Source organism: Myotis lucifugus, unplaced genomic scaffold (assembly GCF_000147115.1).
Source record: "Myotis lucifugus unplaced genomic scaffold, Myoluc2.0 scaffold_23, whole genome shotgun sequence".
Classification (NCBI taxonomy): domain Eukaryota; kingdom Metazoa; phylum Chordata; class Mammalia; order Chiroptera; family Vespertilionidae; genus Myotis; species Myotis lucifugus.
The window spans coordinates 8478793-8505210 of NW_005871071.1; the positions used below are offsets into that span (position 1 = coordinate 8478793).

Consider the following 26418-nt stretch of genomic DNA (forward strand, 5'->3'; position numbering starts at 1 on the left):
CTTTAGCCGGGCCATGGTGGCTCAGTGGTTAAGCATTGACCTATGAACCAGGAGGTCACGGTTCAATTCCTGTCAAGGCACATGCCTGGGTTGTGGGCTCAATCCCAAGTGTGGGGCATGCAGGAAGCAGTTGATCAGTAGTTCTCTTTCATCATTGATGTTTCTATCTCTCTCTCTCCCTCTCCCTTCTTCTCTGAAATATATATGCTATCTAATAAAGAGGGAATATGCTAATTGACCCTCACGCCCTCGCAAAAGATGGCAGTGCCCACAGCCAATAAGGAGGGAATATGCTAATTGACTGCCCCACCCTCAAAGATGGCAGCACCCACAGCCAATAAGGAGGGAATATGCTAATTGACTGCCACGCCCTCAAAGATGGAGGCGCCCACAGCCAATAAGGAGGGAATATGTTAATTGACTGCCACGCCCTCAAAGATGGCGGCACCCACAGCCACAAGATGGTGGCGCCCAGTCTCCTCAGCCCCACCAGCGCACCTGCCTCCAGAGTCCTCCAGTCCCCTCAGTCCCCCAGACACCCAGGGCCGGCCCGAGGTGCAGGCAAGCCTCGGATGGTGGCTGCCCAGCTGCCCAGCTGCCCAGGGCCACCTGAGGCTCAGGTAACCAGGGCCGGCCAAGGCTTGCGCTGCAAGCAGTGACAACAGCAGAGGTGTGATGGGGCATCGCCTTGTCCTGATCGCCAGGTCACCTCCCGCCCCTGAAGGCTCCCGGACTATGAGGGGGGGCAGGCCAGGCTGAGGGACCCCCCCCTCCCCGCTCCAGTGCATGAATTTTCATGCACCGGGCCTCTAGTATATATAAAGAGGAGCTTCAGTGACCTAAGAACATTACTCTAGTTTAAATGGCAAAACCCTTAATTTAGAGAGAGATTATTTTCCCATAGTGTAGCAGTAGTAAAATTTTCATTTGAAGGTTGTTGGATCAGTGGACTGATTGGGAATTGTTGATCAAGTCTAAATAGATAAATGTGATTCTTTAAAATTTTGAATTGAGTCTAATAGAGCTTGAGCTGACATTTAATATATTCACATCTGTTTGTGTTATCATAAAACGCTCTCTGGATGGATGTTGAGGGCACTAATAAAGGGGTTACCTATTTTGTGGAAGGAACTGGGCAGAGGGTAAATGAGGGGGAAATGAAACTTTACAGTAAATATTTTCTATGCCTCTTGAGTTTTGAACTCTGTGAAGGTATTGCCTATTCCAAATGTTATAATCATATAAAAGTTTAAAGTGTTGATATTCACCATCAGACCTTAGCAGGTGACAGCTCTGACTGCCCAGGCGACATGAACACACACTCTGGAATCTTGATCTCCCTGTAGCAAAAGGTCATGCACATTTATGAAGGTCAAGGCCAGGAAGAGAAAGACTGCAGATTCAGCTAGTTTTAAGGAAATCACTAATTGGCTTGAAAAGATAAGTTGCTATGATTGTCCACGTATACCCACGGTCTTACAGCTCCACCCAGGATCGCACTCAGCACTGGGAATTATGGTGACCTTGGGAAAATTACTCAATCCTCTTGAGACTTAATTTTCCAATCTATAATAATAATGATGAAAACGTAATGCTTTTAAATTTGCTGTTTCTGAAAACATTAGTTAGTCTTCAAAAACAGTTCTGGGGGCAGATAATACAGTACCATCTCTATTGTTCAGATGAGGAAATTTTGGCCCAGAGAGGTTAGGTGGTTTAGGGTCACACAAGGGTGGGACATCTAACTTCAACTACTGGATTTTTTTTTAATGTGACATGAGGTCCCATGAATTAGATAATTTCCAAGGCCCTTTCCAGCATTAAAGCCTTTGAGAATATGAGCTATTCAGGACTCAGGTAACTTTTGTTGAAGTCTTTCAGAGAAATCCAAAAGAAATTGCAATGAAGAGCCCTCAGTTTTAGGAGCTTGCATGAAGAAGACCAAGGAATATTTACAAATCCAGTGCATACCAAGTGCAAATTACACATATACAACTTCTCTTCTCACATAGCACTGTCTGTGCACCTGACCACCAAGAGGGTGGGGAATTCTAGTTCCCAGGAGATAATGTCTGACTGACTCTCAGCCTCTCCATTAGTAATAGTAACAAACGGGGACTGCTCTCTGAGCACTCCCTGAGGAAAGTGTTTGTTATATATTATCTCATGTAACCCTTACCACAACCCTCAGAAAAATATTATTCGCTTTTACAGATAAGGAAACCAAGACTTAGAGATCAAGTGATTTAAATTATAGGTGGCAAAGCCAGGTCGCTACCCAGGATCCTTTATTGGTTTCAGGTGTGTGAGCTCCCTTTATGCCTGTGCTATCTTCATGTTTGAGAACGCATGTCGGATGGTTTCAGATAAGGAGATGCTGTAGAGAAAATGTAACCAACCCCTGTCAACACACAGGCACGTTTGATTTCATACGACGACAATTTAAGTCACCTTTAGTGTGATCACCAGTAGAAAAGGGCCCATGAGTTCCACATTCTTGTCTCAAAACTCTTTATCATGTGAGCCTGGCCTCTCCTGTGTAGTATATATCACCTCATTTTGCTTCCTATATAAGAAGTAGAAATTGATCAACTTAGCTTACAGATTATGGTTGACCCAAAGCAAATGATGGGCGTACTAACCAATTTGACAGGCTTTGTCTCCACAACAGGAGGGTTTTGTGGACCACGTACTTTCATTCTTTCTTTTCATCATGTTTTGTTTATTCTTTTTCTGTGGCTAGATGTGACCACTTCCCTCTGTCACATGCCGTCATCTCTTTCAACGCCTTGCCCGTGGCCAGAGTGGATCCATGCAGAGTCAGCATTTACCCAGTCGTTCTGGGAAGTGAGGGGAATTTCCATCATTTTCTTAGTTCACATGGACACAGCAAGGTTCCTAGCTTGCCCGGATTGGCAGACAGTTTTTGACGACTGTAAAAACTGCTTTGCTCAGGACCCTGGCTCCTCGCAGAGGTCTGCCTGCCTCCCCTTGGTCTGTGTCCTCAGCAGGCCTTTTCCTCGAGTCAGACTCTTCTAATGAGAGCGTTCTTGGGTTTCATTCTGGGGGGAACCCAGCCTCCACCCGCCAGACTTCCTGGAGAGCTCTCGGCTGCTGCCGAAAGGGCCAGGAGCCTTGAGGATTGGATGGAGCTCCCTTTCGAAGGGGGTCTCAAAATTCCTTACACATAATATATTTGTGGCTACAATTTGTTAAGAAAGGAACCAGGCTGTTCCAGCCAATAGATTGTCAAAGGAACACATACCTTAGATAGAGAAAATGATTCTCAGTCCACAGTCCTCTTACTCCCTTTCCTAGGGCTCTGCCTTCAGGATTTCCAGTAACTTCACGTAAAGCTCATTTCTAAGCAGACCTTTGGTGTCTGCTCTTTCCATTTTCCAAACTCTTGGGGCCTATGCGTGAGGACAGGCCGCTTCATTCACCTGACTTCTTGTCTGAACTTCAGATAATCAACACAATCAACACTGTTTGTTCCCAGTATGAATTCAAAGAGCTCTGAAACAGCATTCCTTATGGGAAGTCAGGTTAAGTGGGGTTTCTCCAGGGATGTGTGTCCATGCAGCGCTCCCCAGCTCACTGAGGAGGCGCTGAGCAGAAAGTTAGAGCTCTAGAGTGTGTATAGCTACTCCCTTCAAAGATTGCGGTGGCTCTGTAAAAATTAGCTGTCAGAAAAACAGAGCTGGCCATATCACCCCACAGGCTTTAAACTTGAAAACACATTTCATATCTATTCCGACATAATCTTCTCTCTAAATCTGATCCCCCTGCTATTCATACATGTCTGGTTTTGTATTAGGATATATTGTCGCCAGATATTTGGCTAATCTATATGACTTTTTTTTTCTACTTTTCATAATTCTCCCCAATTTCTTAGGTATAGAATTTCCAAAGCTGGCTTGTCAATGTGCCAAAATAGCTTGATGCTTTGCTTGACTAGGTTATAAGATGACTTAGATAATTTATGCTTCCCTTCACCATATTTGAGGGAGTACTTACTTAGAAAGGGTTTACATCTTGGCTTGAAATAGGTCTAATAATTTAAACCCTCCCTCTTGGAATTAGCAAGATAGCAAAAAAAAAAAAAAAAAACTAAGCCTCATGGTAATAATGTGGAAATGATGTTTAAAATTATATTCAAATATTTATGATTCTTTATATCCTAAGTTACAGTATTGAGATAAACTGGGGAAAGATAGTCTGGAGTGGGAACCAGTTTAAAAAAAACAAGGGTGTATGCATAGAAATATGAAAAATGTGTTACAGAATTAAAGATTGAGCAGTTTAGATGAAGCAAAGAGAATTCAAATAGGGAGGCTGGATATGGGGTTGGATGGTAGGTTGGCCTCACTGAGAGGACTTGGGCTGCTAATTATTATTTAATAGTTTGCCGAAGAGTTCTTCTTTTCATAGGAAGACATATTTGATTGGGGTACGGGAGGGAAAGTCTAACTTTTGACTTAGCCACTAAAACAGAAGCCTAGTTATTCAGACCTCAAAGTCTTCACCCTGACAAAGTCATCTCCTGGTGGCGGCTTCATTATATGTCAGTCATAGTGTTTAAAGTGAGTGTTAAGTTTTTGGGTTTTTTTAAGTGAGAATCTTGCAAATGCAAACGTATCAAGTGGTGGCCAATGTCACAGGGACCCTCCCCAAACAGCTAAGTTGGCTGAGAGTAGCCCCCGAGGAGGAAAATGCGGAGAAGGAAACCCGGTCCGCTAGTACCTTTCCTTCACCCTTCACCTAATCCTTTTCTCCTCCCTTCCCCAACCTGGACCCATCCTGCCTAGCCTTTTCAATGAATACTTGGCTTGAACTTAGTTCACTCAACTTTGTCGCTGACACGCCCGTCGTACTGACGGAATCCTGGCTTGAATGGAGCTTGCTCAGCTGTACTTCAGACAAATCCTTCTGGCTGACCTGGTTTAAACCTGGCTTTCTTGACATCATCGCTGGCATGTTTCAAGGTGAAAAAGGACTCCGCTGCCCCTTTGATTGCTCCCCTAGAGGGGAAACCAGTTGCCACTTGGCACCAGAGCTAATCAGGCCCGCGTCCAGAGTAGTAACATGATTTAGTGCTGGAGCAGGAGGCAGGAAACTCGAGTTCTAGTGCTGGCTGTGCTTTGCAGCAGCCGTGTGACCTTGGGCAAATCATTTCCCTGCCCTGGCCTCCGTGTTTTCATCTGTAAAGAAAAGTCAGGCCCTTTCTGATCCTGAACATCAGGAATTCACGTGATGCTAGCAAACTCTTGAGTGTATAGAGATCTTGGTTCCATGTGCTAATCTTCTTACCTGCCACATGGCATCTTTCCACATGGAAACATGGACCCGCTGCATTGTGACTCTGTTGTGTACACCCCACCCACCTCTTCATCTTCGGCTTAGGAACCGCAAAGCCCTACCTTCTGCTACAAAGAAGGCCATTCGAAAAGTTGGTTAGTTGGGGAAGGCTATTCTGCGTATTAATTTGTCTCTCTTGAATATCTTACTTTATTTTAAGAAGCTTTTTCTTGAGTTAAATCACTCTGTTATCAGCCCCTTTCGGGTGATGATTTTAAAATTATCACCGATAACAGCTATGTACTTGGGACACTTCGAGGTATTTTACATACGGGGGTGGGCAAAAGTAGGTTTACAGTTGTGAGTACACGAAACTGTTTTTTTTTGGTATTATTATTTATTATTGTATTATTTTCCATACCAGCAACTGTAAATCTACTTTTGACCACCCCTGTATACTATTTACCTAAACCTTAACAAGCCTATCAGGGACATATCATCTCCATTTGATACATGAGGGAATTGAGTCTCTCTGAGGTCACTCAGAGCACAGAACTGATACAGGCTGAAATTCAAATCAAAGTGATCTGTCCCTACCCTGAGCTCAACCACTCCCTTTGCCATGAGAAGTACCTGCCAGCGACCTACGAAGAACCTAGTGTTTTGTGCAAGAGATCTCAGGGAACCCCTCTTGTTAAGGTCTCAAAGAGAATAATCTCTAACTGCATTTCAGATGCTTGGAATGTATGCTTTGCCTAGCGGTTTTCCACTTAATTTTAAATCCATGGGTATTTCAAGGGGAATTTAACCCATATGTTTCTGATTCATTTGTACTTAACTCATCAAAGAGGATTGTTTTGTACACTTTAGATTCTTCTCACGAGCACTCTTGAGCTCATACTTGACTGGCATGGGCTGGATTTCCAGTCTGCCAGGGTTGAAGCTTGATTTTAAATCCTTCTTTCCAACCACTATTTCATGGTGGTTTCATCCTGTGAGTGGATGGAAATTGAAGGTGAGTCCTAAAGACTCTTCCAACACTCACCAATATTCCGCTGATGTAAAAAGACAGCCACTAACCCTCAAGGTCTATTGTGCTCACCTACAACCTTACCTCATGAAGCTTTTGACCCATGTATGGATGTGTTCTATGAGGGGGAAAAATGAACTTCAAAGATGCAGCATTTTCCCTTGGAATGGTATAGAGCAAAATTGTCTTTCAGAGATAAGGTGTTTATGGAGCTTAGGTATAGTATTAGTACCTTGGAAAAACCTGTTAGCTTAGAATTCTATTTGGGAGATACTTGAGTTATACAGCTATTGAGAGTTTTCTTCAGAGACCGCCATTTGAAATGCAGAAGGCAAAGCCTGTTTATGATCTCAGCATGTAGATGGGTTGGGTACATTCAGTTCTGATAACCTGCTGAGTTGGAGAATGAATTAACTTTACATGAGTTCATCTAAGGAATGTGTACAGTTGTTGGTAGTTGTGCATGGCCCAAAGGGAAGCAAGAACAATTTTTGTTCCAAGTTAACAGTTTGGTTCTACGAACATATATGTAGAGTGTCTTCTGTCCCTGGCATTTGGAGATAGGGGATGAGAGGTCTGAGAAAAACAAGAGACTGGAAATTTACCATTCAGTAGGCTATGTGACATGTACACTTTTAAATGTACCATAAAGCCAAATGGTCTGAGTGCCAAGTAGGCAAAGTACAGGCAATGCACCATGGGAGCTCAGAAGATGATGATGTTTATTTTGGTTGATGAAGTTGGACAGGCTTTCTCCAAAATGAGATGTTTAAGTTTGGGCTTGAAGGATGAGAAAGTTTTTGAAGGGGGAAGGGTATTCTGGGATGAGACAACCAGACATGTTCTCGGGTAATAGAGACAGTTTCAAATAGTTATCCCAGATCCCTGCCCTGGTGTAGACTTGGGCTGGGTGAGTCTGCAGAGGAGGATCAGAATCCTAGAAGTTCATTCTGGGCCTGCAGGAGTTGTGCACACCTCTGAGTAATGAGCAGCCGGGATTAGTTTGACAGCCTTTAACTAGGCACAGGTTTGCAGTGCAGGGAGAGTTTTTTAGTCTTGGATCAAAGAAAGGACACTGGAAAGAGGCCTGGAAAGGAACAAGATGTGAAGGAGCAGTGCGTGAAATTTACATAAAAATTAATGTATCAATGGAGGGCGGGAAAGAGGACATATGGAATACTTTCAACAATAAAGATTTTAACAGAGAAATAAAAAGAAAGAAATAACAGAGAAAGCAAAATAAAACAAACACCATAAATGTATAGATGAAATTAACAATACATTACACATGGCCTTGTACTTGGAATAGTGTTTAAATGCTGGTCAGTTCTATTTGATGTAGAAGAAACCAATCAAATGATGCATCTTATGTGAAAAGCTCTATTCACAGTATCATTTTCATAGCATAAAAAGAGCTACTATTAGACACAAGATTAAGCATTTTACATCATACTTTACCTCATATTGTTCTTATGAATACCCTGTCTTATTATCCCCTTTATAATTAAGAAAACTGAGACCAGAGAGTAAATAATTTGCCCATGATCATATAGTTGTATAAGGTATCTGCATCTTAGTTTGCAGAGACAATGTGTATGTATGGATGTGGCTTAGCCCTTTCTATCCATAATACTTTTTCATTGCAATATATGGCATATAAAGGATATATGTCACATACGTATGACTTATGATGCTAATAAAAGTATATACACTGCCTAACATAAGCACTAGAACAATGCCAAAATCTATCTAGGCTTCCCCATCCTCTTTCCTGCTTCATTCTACAGAGGTAGCTACCTCTGTTGTGAATTTTAATGCATATATTTTTCAACTGACACCAACATTGCTTCTGTGTTATCATGGTTTAGGATGAATATATTTATAAAAACAAAATTAGGATAATTTGCATTTCATTCCAACATTTCAATATTGCATTGATATAGTCTGAAGGTAGCTCCAGATGTAGGAGTCTGAGAAGTAGGACTCTGACACTGATACAAACATCGCTTTAATTGCGAGAGCTGTGATCTAATCCTGGGGGACAAGAAGAGCAAAGAACTAAGAGGAGATAAGCAGTAACAGACAGGGCCTGTTCAAGATTCCATCTGCCATTAATTTGTTTTGTGACATTGAGAAAATTACTTCGCTTCTCTGAGTTTTAACTTACCCTTGCATAAATTGTATGATCTCTTTGAGAAAGGCAAAGTTGTATAGCGGGAAAAGCACTGATTTTTAGAATCAGAAACACCAAAATTAGAATTTGCATGGTGCCACTTAACCTTTGTATAGCCTTAGGCAAGTGCCTTAACTTTATTTTCAGCCTCAGTTTCCCATTCTGTAAAATGGAGTGAGAAAATACCCCTCAGAGAATTGTTATGAGAACTAGGTGAGAAACCATGTAAAAGTAGCCAGTACAATGAATTTTCTTTTCCTTCTTCTATAAGTTTCTTTCCAATTCCAAAATGAGAGATTCCAATGCTCATCTTATACATAGACTTTTGAAGCACACCAGCTCATAATTATGGAATTTCCTGTATTAACAGGCTAAGCATTTCTCTCAAGTCAGACTTGTCATCAGAGGACTTTCCAAGGTCTGGGTGAATCTTTTCAAATTAACAACAGCATCTGGGATTTTTAAAAAAGTACACAAAAACCAGTTCCTCTCATACTCACAAGAGTGAGGGGAAAGGAGTGGAAAGAAAAGTGTAATAAAAGTTCATTTACCACCCTTTTCCTTCCCCTTTTCTGAGCCAAAACAATAGAATATAAAGCTAAGACTTTGTTTTTATTGGTTGTGTAGACCATCTGTGCTTGCATGAAATATCACTACTGTTGCCATATTTAAAGATTGAATAGTTCCCCATGTCGATTTGAATGCAGTAATTACCTTTCAGTGACCTTCCAGTCTCTCCCTACCCATAAACCTCCTTGGCATTTACATAGTTCTTTGATTTCTTCTCAGTACATTCTTATTGATGTATAGTTTGAAATTGCCACTGTTTGGGAATAACTCCAAAATTCCATTAGTTCCAGATGTCCACGGTATTTGTTTATATTTTATGATTGTTATGGTAACAAATCAAATACATATAACCTTTGGGAATCTAGGGGAGGGGATAGTGGTCTTTTATTTTTCAGTTAAGGGTAGTACATGGGGCACATCCCATTTAAAAAATATCTCGAATGTTTAGAAAATTGAATAGAGAAACATGATCTTTAGAGGTATCACTGAGCTTATTTTAAAAAATGGAATGCATTTTACAAATGAAAGCTGGCATAACTCTTGTGATGGTTATGGTGCATTTGGCCATTTCCATGCTGATTAATTTTTAAAATGTGTGTACATCAGAGAGCAGAGTATTAAGGCAGATTAGCAGAGTCTATTCATGTCCCAACATTAGACACTTTATCCAGTTTCCAGGAAGGAAAACTAGGTTGATTTTTAGAATATGAGTTCATAAAAGAATAGTATCTGGAATTCTCTTTTGAAGTTAGGTGTTTATTTATGCACTTGACCAGTTTTGCTCAATCGTTTTGCTCGCAATCTTTAAAGTACATGCTATATAAAAATTTCTAAAATGAAATATTTTATTCTTGGGTCATTCATTCATATATGTCAGATGAGTACAATATCCATGCACTTGGTGTCTCAGTTAGGAATCAGTTTAGATGAAGTAATGGGAAACCCAACCATAGTGGTGTAAGCAAGTAGGGCTTAAGTTTTCTTACGTCACAAGTGAATTTGGAGATATCAAAAATGTGATCAAGGATCAAGGCTCTTCTTTCTTTCTTCTTTACCATCCTTAGTGCATGAATTTTTGTCCCCACAATTGCAGTTTGGAAGATGGACTTCCAGGCATCACATGTTCTAGAAGGGATGAAGGACAAGGGATAATCCAGATGAGTGTGTCCCATTATATCAGAAAATGAAAAGCTTTCCTTGACTATCCATCCTGCAGGCCTCCACTTGCATCTTATTGACCAGACCTAGGTACATATCCACTCCTAGCTGGAGGGTAGCTAAGAAGAAAGAGATTGTGGAGATAATAGAACTTGCTCAGAGCAAGGGCTTCATGTATCCAGGCTTGGACTTGATCTGCATGTTGACCTTTACTTTTGCTCTATTTTTAAAATCCCAACTATTGTTCACAAGACAGGACAAGCAACAGAGTTGAGATGACTTAGAACAAATCTATCAGCACTACAAACAGATTAAAAGATGTGTGTCCGGTAGACTGTGGATCAATGACATAATCTATTTTTAAGAATTGCAGAATACATGTTATCTTTAGCCATGGTATGTGTGGGAAGAAGAGAAAATAGAAGAACTAATGACTCTGCTAGGTCTTTCATATAAATGGATTTGTTGCCCTGATCAGTTTGGCTTAGTGGATAGAACGTCGGCCTGTGGACCAAAGGGTCCCAGGTTCGATTCCAATCAAGGGCATGTACCTTGGTTGCCGGCATGTCCCCAGTGGGGGGTGTGCAGGAGGCAGCTGATCGATGTTTCTCGCTCATTGATGTTTCTAACTCTCTATCCCTCTCCCTTCCTCTCTGTAAAAAATCAATAAAATATATTTTTTAAAAAATAAATGGATTTGTTTACTACTCATACAACCCTAGGAGGTAGAGGAAACTAACTCAGAGAGGGTAATGATTCATTGTCTTGTTGATAATCAGAGTTTGAGGATTCAATTAAAGTATGATAGGTTCAAGGAATCACAAACAGTTAATTATGGCTTGGGCAAAGTGAGCGAATAGTGCAAAAGATGATGGATTTAGACTAACTTGAAGATTTAGACGAACTTGTTTTCATCATTCATTCATTCATAAATACTTATTTGTTTATGATGGGCCCACAGACTATTCTAGGCCCTGATGATACAAAGTTTAATGAGATAAAATATTTATCCTTAAGACTCACAGTTTGATGAAAGACAATTATATAAACCAGTGATTGAAGATAATTATATAATAAATCAGTGATTACTGTTGAGCTTAACCACTAACACAGAGGAAGAGGAAAGTGGTGAGGGAAGACTTCCAGAAGAGGAATTTGCTGGGCATATAGATTGGTAACAGCTCTGTGAGTTGAGGAACTACATACAGTTCACTCAGTGTTGCTACAGAGAATCTGCACTCAGAAGATGAAGCTGGGTGGTCCTAACTTAGGTTCTAACTTAAGTTCACACCTGCAGGGTCAGGGGAAACGGGGCTCTACAATAAAGCAGCAACAGTTGGGTTGCAGAGGACGGGCAGATTAAGAAGCTGTTGGGGTGGTAAATTTCACAGTTTGCAGTGATGGTGGAGATAGGGTGTGAGGGCTTCTGTGATACCCCCAACCAAGTCTGTAGACTTGATATGGGCTATGATGATGCCCTTCAACAAAGTAAGAGATGTGGGAGGAGCCAGTCTAGGAGGAAAAAAGCTCGGACATCTTTCTGCGCACACACTACCCTTCTTAGATGATGAAAACAACCCTTTCTCCCTAATCTGGCTGCTGCTTTTCTGCTCAGGCCACCAGGGCACCTGAGTGGTTCATGGTTCGGCCACTTAAAGTCCATCAGACAGGGGGAGTGTCTGACTCAAGATGCACAGCAAATGAGTTACTGAGCTGAGCCTGGGAAGCAGCCTCCTTGACTTTTTAGGCCTTCTGCCTTTCAGTTCTACCAGTGTGTGTATTCTACCTACATAGGGCAGGCATGTAGCAGTATATGCCTGCTGATGTTGGGGGAAAATCAGCTAGAACTTTGTGTGTTACTGAGAGTTAGCCACTGACTTATATATGTCTGTGATCATTTTCCTGCAAATTTATCTGTTTCTGGGTGTCCCCCTCTTGAGTTACAACTAAAAGGATAGCTTGCTGAAGTGGTTTTATGTTTGGGATTGTGTTACTAATTGGGAGGGATTTTATATTTTCACTTTTCTTTGAGAATGAAACATTACACATTTCATAAAACTCTTTCTGATAAATATGGACGATTATGTAAGTAGTGCCACATTCTTCTTAATGACTTGTTAAACAGTACAGGGGCTTGGTACCTTTTTGAACAATGGATACTTTTAAGAATCTGATGAAAGCTGTGGACTGTCTTCCTCCAAAAAGGCGCAAATGCACACCCATGTTGGGTCAGATCCATCCAGCTGGTTGCAAATAAGGAAACCAGCTTTTGCAGAAAGGGAGATTGATTGTGAGGAACCTGGGGTGTGCCAGGAACCCCAGGGCACTGGTGCACTGTGGCTTGATTGAGGGCTGGAGGCAGGAACCAAGTGCTCTCTGTCTCTCCCTGGAGCCACAGGCTCTCTGTCCTCCCTGCCGACCTTGTTCCTACTCCATGTAAATGGCTTGCTATGTGCTTCCTCTTCTGCATACTGGCCCACAGCTCCGGAGGTAACATCATCTGAGGTTCCAGACAGATTAAGACCAGTGTTTTTCAATCCCAGTTCCAAATTTCTGTAAGAGAGCATGCGATTGCTGCACGTGGCTCCAGCACTCAGACACCAGGCCCCCTCGACTGTGTCCAGATCTGTCACACGGGTGCATGTGACGCGTGCACAATGTCAGGGCACTTTTGGATGCCCCGAGTCCCAACTGTGGTCTTCAGGTTAAGAACCCTGGACTAGAGAAATTTGAATGCTAATAGCCCAGCAGCACTACCTTTTAGGCATAAAACTTTCAGAAAATGGAACATACATTTGAGTAGAAGGTATTTGCACAAGCGTAGAGACTATGAGCACTTGCTCTGTGCAGAGTTGTGAAGTTTGAATATCAGTAGTGAAATCCCAGGATGGTGAATATGATGTAGATTGAATTATAACTCTCTCCAAGGTCGTTGATATTTTATTCCTAACTTTTACCCTTAAAGGTTTGGAAATTCAATTTTAATTATTGTTAACATGCCTCGTAAATATCCAGGGGAATACAATATAGACCTGTTCATACATCCAGAGAGCCAGAATCTGGCTTGAGTTGTTTTTCTTCCACAGTTGGAGAAAAATGTGGTGTTCGGCTTGCCTCTTGGGGCATGTTAAACCACTTTTAATGCTGTCTCTTATTATTTTCTAACCATATGCACTTTCCGCACATATCTAACTAGCTGCCTCAGATGAAACCCCAGTGTCTGGCCAAGCTGGTGTAAATCTTCAGTAAGTGGTAAGAGGGAGCAGAGTAGCACAGTGCCTCTAATGTTCAGACAGTGCACAATTTAATAGTTAGACCTCGTCGTCTCAGGAGCAACTTCAGATTTTTTTCCAGTCCTATAGAATGGAAATTTCTAAGCTGTACTCCCTTCTCCCACTGGCTGCACCAGGCAACACTTCATTGAAACTAGATTGGCCTGTCTGCCTGGATAGTGTGGTGTTGATATTTAGCTCTTCAGATCATTAACCTGGGATGTGTGGGACATAATTATTACTTCTAAAGAGCATAGCACATATCTATCAAATTGCTATTCTATGCTGTACAACAGTAATCACCTAAAAAACATAATGTCCCAGAACATCAAAACCTGTATGGTATAGGGAAGCTGCCGAGAAACCACGGTGCTCATCCAGTTAGTGGCATGTTCTCAGTCCACGTGGTAGGTCCCAAAGGCTGACCATAAGATAACAACAAAAAGGCAGTTTTGAGTTTCTAAATGCAGCTTTGTCTTTGGCCTGAGAAAATCAGCCTTCTGCCATATTTTGGTATATGAGCATGCACAGATTTTTTTTAAAATCAGGAATCTTCTTTTGTTGATTAATTAAACCTACATGATTGGATTTTGGTACCACTGCCTCTCCCATCCCCTATGTCCATGCCTGTCTTCTGCATGGTTCAATCATGTGTTCTGAGTAATGCTGTACTTTCTTCTTACTTGTCTGTCTTCAGTTGAGTTCAGCGCCAAACCCTGAGCTGGAAACAGTCTCAGGAATTTTTCATTCATCAAGATATTTTCTTCCAAAGAAAAATTCTGAGACTGGGAGGGTCACCTTGAGAACTGTGTGATGATATATTAGCATAGTTCAGTGGTGCATGTCTGTGTGTGTGTACTTAGTTCAGTGGTATATCTGTATGTGTACATGAGTATGTGTGTACTTTTGTAGTTTTGAGAGAGAGAGAGAGAGAGAGAGAGAGAGAGAGAAGCAACCTATTATCATATACCCATAAGCAAATAAAAGTTTGGTAAAAAGCCAATTCTAGACATAACACTTCCCAACCAATGTATGTGAAGGCTCTCACTGTTGTTTTTCTGCCTTGATATTACAAAAAGACCATATTTATAGGAGGCATGGCTTAGTTGTGGTTAAATGGCTAAACCTTTGTCCTTGCTTTAAGTTTTCCACCCGATCTCTGACAATTGATAGTATCACTGGAACATGGTATGTACCTATATCCTGTCGCATGAGCTTAGCTGGCAGGTGGAATGCCAGTGGTTGTGGGCTCCCTTGCCCTGTCAGTTCAGAGGTGCAGAGTGCAGCTGGGAGAACTCCCACCAGTCCCGCCAGGACTCCGTCACCTAGTGTTGGTCTGATCCATGTGTACTTAATGCTCAGGTTTCTGTGAGAATTGGCCAAATGTGTTTGAAGTAAGAACTTCAACCATGAAATTTATATATAAATATCTGACTGTGATATGACTAAGTGCTTGCTCACAAAGAGGAAGGGAAGGGCAAGAAATGTAGTAAAAAAGCTAAAATACACAGACTAAGGTTTACTCTGTTACACATAGGTTCTGCCTTATTTTGATAGCCTCTATATTTACAGAGGCTAATATTGTTTTGTGCAGGGCCAGACTCATCAATTCAAATCACTTGTCCTATACCAGGTATTTGATTGTGAAAGTGTGAAGAACTTTCACACTGAATATTGGTAGGTAGAGCCTCATCTTCCCACAGGTTCTCCATTTCAGTGAGTGGCTGGCCGTATGTCCAGCTACCAAAGCCAGACACCCAGGAGTCTTTCCTGTCTCTTGTTTCCCTCACTCACATCCAATCCACCTTTAAGTGCTCTTGGTTCTACCCCCCAAAGACATCCCACCTGCCACCTGCTCTTCATTTTTATGCCACCACCTTCGCCTAGTCAACACCATCTCTCACCTCAGATCCTTCAGTAGCCTCTTTGCAAGCTTTCCCATTTCCATCCTTGAACCCTCCAAGCAGCACTCTTTAAAAATAACACATCGTGTTTTCTGTGGCTTCCTGTTGAACTTAGAGCCAAATCCAAACTCCTACTGTAGCCTGGAATGTGCTGTGGATTCCAGTCCCTGCCGAACGTTCCAACCTCCTGGAGTGCCCCTTAGCCTTTGCTCTCTGAACTCTGGTCACAGTGGCCTCCTCTTGTTACTAGAGAAGCCAGACTGTCTCCTAGCTCAGAGCCACTGTTCTTGCTGCCTCCTAAACCTGGAAAGCACTTACTGTCACTTTGCATAGCTGACTAACTCTCATCCTTTAGGCTCCAGTTAAATGTCATCTCCTCCAAGAAATCTTCTCTGATAATTCTACCAAGATAGGTATCCCCAGTTACTCTGTATCACAGTAGTATGCTTATTTCATTTGCAGACTAAATCACATCCTCAAATCTAATATTACTTTAAGTATATTTACCTATTGACTATCTCCCCTACCACATTGTGAACCCATGTGGTGTAAGTACATTCTCACTGTTATGCAATAATCACCACCATTCATCTTCAGAACTTTTTATTATCATCTCAAAGTGAAACTCTATACCCATTAAACAAGAACTCCTCATTTCTCCCTCCCCCAGCTCCTGGAAACCACAATTCCACTTTTTGTCTCTATGAATTTGACTATTCTAGATACCTCATATTAGTGGAATATTTTGAATCAATTTATTTTATTGCTCCTTTACTAACATAGGCCTTTACCCTCTATATAGAAAAATCTCATTTATAAGAATAATTTCCCAATTTTATTGATAAAATATTCTACTAGGATCCTCCAGAAATTTAATTGACTTTTGGGAGAACTAATGTTTGGAAATTAAACCATATTACAAGGCACTTTTAAGATATACAAGTTGATCTAATATCATTGATCATAAGGCCCGTTACTCTTCTGTCATTAATCTGGCTTTTGGATTGTAGAGAATCTTCTATACTTGGTGGCATTGAAGAAAATATAAAAGAACAAATAGCTCAAATGGTTGCATGATACTATTGTTTTTCTCTTGCTGTTCAATAGCTGATGCTCTTCAGTGAAACTGTAGTTTGGTTTCACGGGGCACTCATACAAGCCATTTAAAAAGTGAATAAATAGGAGCCAGCTGGTTCTTTAGTATGGAATTTGCAAACCATTAAAAACGAAGACACTCGCTATCATTTTATTATCTTGACGGTAAACATATCACTGAAACCAGAATTTGACTTCTGTTCACCTTCCACCCATTTTTCCTCCTAGTAAAGGTAGTTGAGAGATAACTTTTGGGGGAAATGAAAATCAGTAATGACTTAAAGGATATCCAGTGAGGGAACAAATGATGTCAGGTAAATGATTATTCAGAAATGAGATATCCTCTTTCCTGGACAAGATTGCTTACTGTTTTCTTCAGCATGCAACAGAATAAAATGTGGTAACAATTTTCTGGAGTTGAGTTGCTGCCACACATAATTGGGTCCCACAGAACTGTGGCCTGGGTTTTGGTGAATTATGTAGTATGCATTTTTAAAATTTATTTTTTATTTTTTAAATTTATCTTTATTGTTGAAAGTATTACAGATGTCTCCTTTTCCCCTCCATTTGCTGTTTTAAATAATATTTATGTTAACATTTATAATGGTAATACTTTTCACTTAGGAATTAAAGAAGTTAATAGGTAAGATACTAACATATAGTTTGTTTTATTTATGCTTTATTTCTAAAGTGCTTTAAAAAACCATTCATTATAATTGAGCTGTACTTCAAATACAGTTGCTTAAAGATCAATGTTTTGCATATTATAGTATAGTAAAGTTTTACAGTTCATATTCTTTAAATAACATTGTGTAGACCACATAGACCATGCTCAATAGGTAATCTTTCATGTAGTATTTCATAGAAATGTATGGATTGGAAAGTATATTGTCATTAAAAGAAACACATAACTTGAATGAAATGGGAGAGGCAATATTGCCTAGTAAAAGTAGCCCAGAAAGGAATTACCACTCCCCTCAAATTTTTATTCTGAAAAATTTCAAACCTACATTAAAGATGAAATACAAATAAACCTATATACCTTCCACCTACATTAAATATTTGTTAATCTTTTCCACTTTTATACACATAATACTCTCTCTCTATTTATATGTATATGTGTATATTTATATAAATATAAAATATATTTATATATAATATATGTATGTACAGTAATAGTATATGTATACATTATTATATAGTATTATATAGTATACTAGGGGCCCAGTGCACGAATTCATGCACCTTGAAAGGAACTGTGGGCCACGAGGCTGCAGTGGGCACAGGGGCCAGTCTCGTCCCATCCTCCGCACTCCCACCTGGCCCCTCCCGCTGCAGCCCTGCTCTCACCTCTGCCGCTCCCATGCGCTGATGGCGCCGGCCCACTTGCACCTGCTGATGATGTGGAGTGATTGGGGCTGGCACTAGCAGTGGGTGCAAACAGGGCTGGCACTGTCAGCGGGTGTGAGCGTCAGCTGCTGCCCCCAATCGCCCTTCAGGAGCAGGGGGAGGTGGAGAAGCACTGAGGGGTGATTGGGGCTGGCAGCCACCACTCACACCCGCTGACGCGCTGAGCGATCGGAGGCTAGCGCCGGGCGCTGGCAGTGGGTGCAAATGCTGGGCGGGACCATGGTGCATGGGAGCAAAGAATTTTTAGTAACCACCAGAGGCTCGCCCGGATGGCAGCACCCAGTGCCCCACCTTGGTCTGGTGCTTTAGCTCATCTGCTCCACCATCCCACTGCGGCGACACCCACCATGTTCCACGCTTTGCCGCCTGCTGCTGTCACCCGCCATGTTTTGCGCGCCCCGCCCCCCCTCAGTGGTCAGCGCACATCATAGCGAACGGTTGTTCAATTGTTCCGCCCTTCAGTCTATTTGCATATTAGGATTTATATAACTAGATAATACTGTACATTATTATTATTTGTATATATATATAATTATACATATGTATATATATAAAATTGTTTTGATGAATCACTTGAAAATTAAGTTGCATACATCTTAACACTTCATCTCTAAACAATAAGGACATTCCCGTATATAATACAATATCATGATCACATCTAAGGGAACAACGATTCCAAAACATCATGTAGTAACAGCCCATATAAAATCTTCCCCTTATTTCTTTTTGAGACAGTATCCAATTAAGGTTTGATTATTATGTTTTTTAAATCTAAAATAATCCCTCTACCACCTTCTCCTTTTCCTTCTCCTTCTCCTTCTCCTTCTCCTTCTCCTTCTCCTTCTCCTTCTCCTTCTTCCTTTCCTTCTTTTTCTTCCTCTTCCTCTTGCTCTTCATCTTGTTCACAGCTGGGGGTCATTTACTTTTGGAAAAGTTCAGGACAGTTGCCTTTGAAAATCACAGATTTTGGGTTTTCTGATTCCTTCCTCATGGTGTCATTTATCTTGTTCTTCTATCCCTGTGTGCCCTCTCAGCTGGAACTTAGGTTTGGACGCTTGCTTTGATTAAGGTTTGACTATATTGGGTATACCAGTAAACTTCATAGATAATGCTTAATATTTTACGTATATTTCATCAAATCAGGACCTGTGGATCTAAGTTTGATCATTCGGTTAGGATCTTGGTTGGAGAATGCCCCTGGAGTCCCATCCAGGTAGTAGCTCCAGCACTGGACAGGGAAGCAGGAGGTAGGGGTTTATGGTAGTGGAGTGATGCCATGTATATAAATGTGCTTTCTAACACTGTGAATTCAGTTGACTATTAGGACAATGGAGTAGTGTGTGTTAGCCTTCTTAAATTTTGGTTTGTTGTTTGGTTAGTGAGCTTGTGAAGAGTATAATTAATAAAGAACATAATAAAGTGTCTCAAAATCAGTCAACACTAAGGAAATAAACACTATTTTGCCGTGATTAGAAGGGTGGTCCTGCTTGGAAGATACTAGGTTGTGTTGAGTGTCGGTGATTCCAGGGTTAGAATCACATTTCTAGGGTTAGACTTTTAGGTAAGCAGCCAGCTACCTTGCAAACACCTCCAATTAACAATGGAACATAAGCTCTTCTCAATAAAGTTTAAAAAAGAAATAGACACATTCAACTGAGAGCCCTAGAAGGCAAAATCACTTTGGGGACTTATGCAAAATATGGATGCCCTTTCCCAGTGCCACATCTACTGTGTCGGATTCCATGGGGGAGGCCCAGGCATCAGTATTTTGCAGAGCCTCCCAGGGGATTGGTTATGTCCTAAGGTTAAGAATGATTGGAGTAAGAAGAAACAGCAGTTATGAGACTGATTATGATCATGGAACTTCTTTGCCTTAATTTTCTTCAGACTAACAGTTCTCTGAACTCTTTCCTGGGAAGGATGTATTAAAATTCCATATACCAGGAACTTAGGCAAACCAGTGAGCCCCAGGGCAACCTACCTGGAAGAAAGAAGCATGGCGGTGACCCTCTCTGTCATGAATAAATTGATATCGCATCCTTTCGTTTGTAATTTTTATGAAAAGGATTTAAAATAATTGGAGCCTAGTGCCCATAATTATATCCTTGTGCCTTCCCTGCAGTTTGTGGTTTCGTGACTGGGCAGGAGTGACAAGAATTCATTGGACCACAGAATATGCTTTGTGAATGATGCATTTGCTTCAGAGTGAAGTCTGAATACAAATGAAGGTGACATAATGCTGTATGTCACAGCATTCTGAGCTACAGAGGGGAAGGAGCTGAGGAAGGAGCTGAGGGTCGAGGCGGACACACGTTGGTTCGATCTCAAGCACTGAGGCCAAATCTGTTGGGACCGGGGAACAATCCTTGAGCCTAACCACTCAGAATGGGAACATTTAGAGGCAGAATTTCCCATGAACTAGCTATACTAGGGTAAGCCAGTTAAAAACAAGTAAAATTGCATTTTAATTTTGGAAAGGCTTGGCCTGTTGCCCTAGTTCATGGAGGTCTTATATGGAAGTGATTGTAGAGCAATTTGCAAACAGCCAGTCTTTTTAGTACTATATTTTAGTTGCATTAGGAATAATGATTTACATTGAAGGAATGAGTCAGACATTACCAAGCTTTGAATAAGGCACATTCCCTGTCTATCTGGGACTTTCTGAAAAAAATAAAAAGAGTATGTAAATTTAGCCTGTTATCATGTAAGTGCTATGGGAATAATTGTACATAATTGGATTATTAGGAAGGAATTGGAAGTGTGGGCAGATTTTTTCCCCCTGTGGTTGGAGTATTGTACTAAATGCAGCATAGCTTTGGCAATTTAAATGAAGTATGGGACAAAAAGCACATGCTGCCAAATCGGAATGGCATTTGAAAACCACGTTGATACAGCATTGACCTTCCAAGAGATTTTTAGCGCCAACTCTGTTTCATCCAGATTATGCCTCTCTCTCTGCAATCAGCCATTTTTATTGAAAATATGGCTCTATAAATACATTGATGTCCGCTTACTAATCTGCACTGGCAAATGAGCTGGGTCTTTGTCCACAGTGATAAGGATCTAGAGTGGCAATGTGTTAAGTCCATAAATTTTGTTATACACACTCAAACTATTTGCCAAATATCCAGAATATTTAATAAAGATTGCTCCCTATGGGCTCTAGAGATGACTAATGAATATTGTCAGAATTAACAAGGGCCGTTTCTATTCCATGTGTTCCATATTGAAATGAGAGCAAGATGTTGTTGACCCTGGAAAAGTCTTAAGGGTTATTTTTCTTTTTGTGAAGGCCTTCCAATGAGGAATTCATGTCTGAAGTCATGAACCAGTGTTAGACAGGACTGAATCAGATTTTCCTAGCGTTTTTGTTTTGTGCCCTGATTTTGTTAGTGTCACTCACAAAACACAGTGTTTGCACCTACCCCGAATCTTTGCATATATAATTCCTTAGGGTGTCTTGGCAAAATGAAGAGGGAAAACAAATCCAAGCAGTGTTGAAGAGAGGGTTTTTAATTAAACTTCATGTTTCATTATGTTTTTTAAAGATTGGAACTGGCATGCCAACATGAATCTGTTTGATTAAAGCATTTGCCCTTGTCTCAATTCATTAAGAGGGGGAAAAAAGAAATAAACCTAAATTTTCTTCCTTGTTACCTAACGTGGAAGGTTTTATTTGTTTTTTAAGTAAAAGATTGTGTTGCTGTGATCTTTCTAGCCTCAGATTTAAGATCTGTATAGTCATAAAAATCTTGATGGCTGTGCATGAGACAACATTTTTCATGCTAAAGGAATTCATCAGTAATATACACTGAATATTGTGTATAATAATGAAAAATTGGAAACAATTTAAATGACATACAGTAACAAAATTACTGAATAAATTATTCTGTAACTTCTTGGAAAATTATGCCATCAGAATCATATTTTGGAATACTATCTATAAATATAAAAGCCAAAGTGACCGAATGACCGAACAACTGGTAGACTGGTCGCTATGATGCACACTGACCACCAGGGGGCAGATGCTCAATGTAGGAGCTGCCCCCTGGAGATCAGTGCACTCCCACAGTGGGAGCATCACTCAGCTAGCTTACTGAGTGGTTGTGGCAGGCGCAGTGGTCTGGGATAAGCAGAGAGATGCAGGCTCCTCCCCAGCCACCTGCTGCTTCGTGTACTACTACATCCCTCAGGGGATGTCAGACTGCCAATTAAAAATACACACATGTAAAAGTATGTATATCAGATAATATAACCAATATGGTATCAAGGGTTTCTTTATGTGTAATTACATGTAAGGGCTATGGGAATAACTGTGAATAATTAGATTTTTAGTATTGTCTTATTTATATGTTACTGCTTTTGCTAATTGTCTGAAATACTTATTTTTGAATCAAAAAAACATGATAAAATATTAAAGTAGAAAAAGAAACACTATATATCAGAGAAGTATTCATTGAATGACTATAGGTAATATGTGGAAGGATTGAGCCAAAGAAAGAAAGATGACTTTAGCATTGCCCTTTGTCCCATGTAGTTCCTGCATCTAAGAGCAAACTGCCGCGATGCTGAGTGACGTTTTCTTTACTGACAGAATGAGATGAAGGCAGAGATTTTATTCAACAGCTCAAGCATTTAATTTCTGTATTCTTGTTTGAATTCAGTATCGAGGAAGGAAGATAGCAGATTTTCAACAGATATGGCATTATGGAGAATATTAAAATATACCTAGAATTTGACTATATGAAAGTAAAAAATAATCAGGTGGGTGAAATATACATAAACAAAGTAAAAAGACAAACTGAGGAAGTGTCAAGAAGGTGGGCTGGGAAAGATGGGCGGGGCCAGAGCATATAGAGACTTGAGGGGAACAAAGGTCTAAGGTTAGTCTTGCAGTACTGTCATGAAGACTTGTCCTTAATAAATTGCATGTCTCTGTTCCATGAGCTACTTAGAGAAAGAAAGAAAAAAATGAAAACATAACCCGGGGTTTCATTGGCACACACAGGGATGTTCATAAAACCGTAGAATTCAGTGGGGAAAGGAACTTACTGAGGTCATCTAGTCCATCCCAAGACTCTCAGGAAACACTCTATCTGTATCTGTGTACTTCCAAAAATGACACAAGGAATCTTTCAGTGTTGGGTAGCGGATGGGAGCCCATGAGACTTGCCACAGCCCAGCCTCCCTTATCAGTTGAGGCCATTGTAGAGCAGAAGGGGACATTATCGTCCCAATTTCTCCCACAGGAGACAGAGGACAGCCTGGCTTTGGTCTTCTGTGTTCCCCATATCTTACTCTTTCTTGCTTTCTTGTTGGTTGCTGAATCCAGATGGACTTTCTCCCTTATACAAAAAAAAGAAAAAGGCAGATCTTGAGACTCCTTGGAAATTCTCCTGTGACCTTCCTTAGCTTATTTCTGTTTGCTTTAAGATGTTCCTTTTGCCCTGGGATTATAATGATTTCAGACCATTGTCCGTACTCTTTATATCCAATACCTCATGTCTTTAACGTGACTAAATAAAAAAAAGACACCTTTTTTTGGTTGTTTACTTGTTTTTGTATTTGAAATAAGACAGTCAGTTCAGGAGAAACAGGTAACTATTTCTTTGTTTGAGGAACTCCCAAGAAGAAGGGGTCATGAGTTGCCTCGCTGAAGGTTATTAAATTCTTTGTTTTCACAGCCTGAATAATAATAGACTGTGAGCTCTGTGAGGGCAAAGACTTGTCTCCTAATCACGGAAGCATCTAATCAGACATCGGGCTGATTCCTAGTAGGCACTGATACGTTTTCCTGAGTGAGCGGACGGACATGTAATAATGTCATCATGTTATATTTGTATAGCACATCTCAGGTGTAGTATCTGTTAGCTCGTCTGATCCTCACAACAGCATCTTCTAAATGGGAAGGAACTGATATGTTTATCCCCATTTTGTAGGAGAGGGAAATGGGGTTCAGAGGTAGAATGGACTTCCCGAGGCATCGTATGAGGTCAGTGATTTGGAGTTAAGCGAGATGGGGCACAAGGTTCCTTTGCAGGATGGTTCTGGTTTTCTGGACTTTCATGGCTTCCTTCTTCTTTATTTTCAGATTACAGGACAGGCCCGTGCTTCACTGTGGTCAGCAACCAGATGTGCCAGGGACAGCTCAGCGGGATTGTCTGCACAAAAACCCTCTGCTGCGCCACCGTGGGCCGAGCCTGGGGCCACCCCTGCGAGATGTGCCCTGCCCAGCCCCACCCCTGCCGCCGCGGCTTCATTCCCAATATCCGCACCGGAGCTTGTCAAGGTAAACCCCAGGCTGGTGGAGTTATTAATGGATTCATCTTGTTTGCTCTGGAGGGCCATTCTCCAACAACGTTGGAGAGAATGGAAAAGCAGCGTCAGAGACATAACTTCACGATTTCGCTGACGGCATGACATCCAACTTAGGCGTTAGAAGTGTGGCTCTCCCTGGGTTTTCCTTGCCAGCAGTTTCTCCTTGGGACCCCAGAGGTGCTTCCCCGAGGTGCTATGATTCTAGTTCCAGCAGTGCTGCGCATTACAGCAATGCTGTGGATGCACACAAAGCAAAATTTGTGGTCAAGGTCGTTTGTTTTTCTTGATTTTTTTCCCCTTTCATATAAAATCGTTGGAGTTTCCCTGTCTCCTAGGTTGTACTCAGTTGACCTGAAGAAAATTGCATCTCTCTCCATTTTACTGTTGCATCTCTCTCCATTTTATGGGCTACATTATGCTTTTTTTTCTTTACAAGTGAGAAATAAATTAGGCTTTGGTTCACAGTTTTAAATATCCCCAGATGTTGCCTGCTTGCTTCTCCTCCTGCCTCCCCTAGAAGCCCTTACTCTGTTTTTGGCTTTTACTCCTGTTCTTCCAGCTGTACAAATTCTTTTATTGTCTGGATGTCTGGCAGGAAACAGGAGGAAGTGAACGGAGGCAGCCGTGCACTAAACTGATGGGCCTGAAAACTCCCAGGCTGTCTCTGTTTCCTTTAAACATCTTCGGTGCTTTTTTAGCAAGTTGCAATATTTGCAGAAAATTCAGGGTATGCTTTTCTGAGGCAAATAGAGACTAGTTTGGTTTTGTTCTATATGTTAATTCTAAGGGTAATATGCAATAAAACAGAACTTGAGCTTAATCACACAGTCCTATGGGTCTCCATTAAATGAGACTTCCATAAATTCATCTCCTGAGAAACACTGTTGAGGCTGGCTTCTGGCTTCTATGTACAACATACGACTCCTTTGGATTTTTCCTTCTCAATGTCAGAAACAGCAAGAAGTCACTTAGAAACCCAAGAATTACAAAGCAGTTGATTGTGTGATTTTATAAGATAGGGTAAATTTAGTTCCCCTTTTCTTTGGTGCCTTTCGCTTTTCTCATCCTTAGAAAGTCCCAGTGAATTTTGAAGAAATTCTTGGCCTTGGTGTTCTGAGGTCAGCTAATGCCCATGAACTCACTGACTGACCAGGGAGCCAGAATTTGAGTGCCCCAGCTGCCCATCCATGAGTCAGAGGCTGAGGTGCTAAGATATTTTGGGGGAAAGAGAATGAAGAGGGAGAGGAAAGAGCTACTGCTCTTTAGCTTTGCTATTCATTTAATACAGTCTGGACTTTTCCAGCATTTTCTTTCTGTCCCCCCCTGACTCTGCTATTCAACATCCAAGAAAAAAAGCATTTTATAAGAAAATTTGTGAAAAGCCATGGAATCAAAATGGTAGTTGTATTGCCACGTTGTGAATGAAATTATTCATCTCCACCCTGAGGGATTCTGCTATAAGCTTGGGACTCTGTCTCCTTGCTGGTGTTGTGAGTCCTTGGGCCAGATATAAGGGGCTGTGGGCAAAAGGGTTTATCAAGGAGCTTATTGGGTCTTCATTTTTAGAATGTATGGCCAGTAGAGAAGTGCCCTCATCTATATTTCCTCTTGGCCAAAAATCACAATCAACAAGACTATATAATTTTGCTTCTATGTACAATCTTAATTTTAAATAACATTTGAATAAACATATTTAACCTACCAAGTGACTGGGAAATTCTGACCTAAGAAAAAATTGAGGTGAGCTCTAGAACATAATTTAATTATATTTCACATACAGTCATTAATTTGTGGGCCAGGACATTCCATCTAAAACAGGAAGCAACACTTTTGCACCAAAATAAATGGTTTTTCCTTTGTTGCCCCTTTTCCTTTGTGCCAACTTTTCTCAAGAACTCAGGTTGCTTAGAGGTCTTACAACTGGTCATCGCTCTCTTGCTTCACACAATGAAGAGTGAAACTAAAGAGGATACCAGGCTTCTGGATTTCTAAGAAAATACCCGAAGCAGAGGAAGAAGCGTTAGACTGCTTCCCTGGGGTTCTTCACTAAACCAGACTTTTGCATGTTGCGGATGAAGAGATGGAGAAAGAGTACATGGAGAAAGATGGCACTTTCACCATCTTTCTAACTGGATGTCATGAGCCTTCATTGATTACATTTGTTCCTGGAAGGTTCATAGTTGAGGCTCC

The 26418-nt window shown here is 41.0% G+C and overlaps 1 protein-coding gene across 1 annotated transcript in view; it reads left to right on the forward strand.

Annotated features, from left to right (window-relative positions):
• The window catches only part of FBN1 (fibrillin 1), a 236126-nt gene that overhangs the window by 84549 nt on the left and 125159 nt on the right, over positions 1-26418 (forward strand). Inside the window, exon 6 of the mRNA XM_006085996.3 lies at positions 24002-24199. Within this exon, the coding sequence (XP_006086058.1) occupies positions 24002-24199 (198 nt within the window). The remainder of the gene's footprint in view (positions 1-24001; positions 24200-26418) is intronic.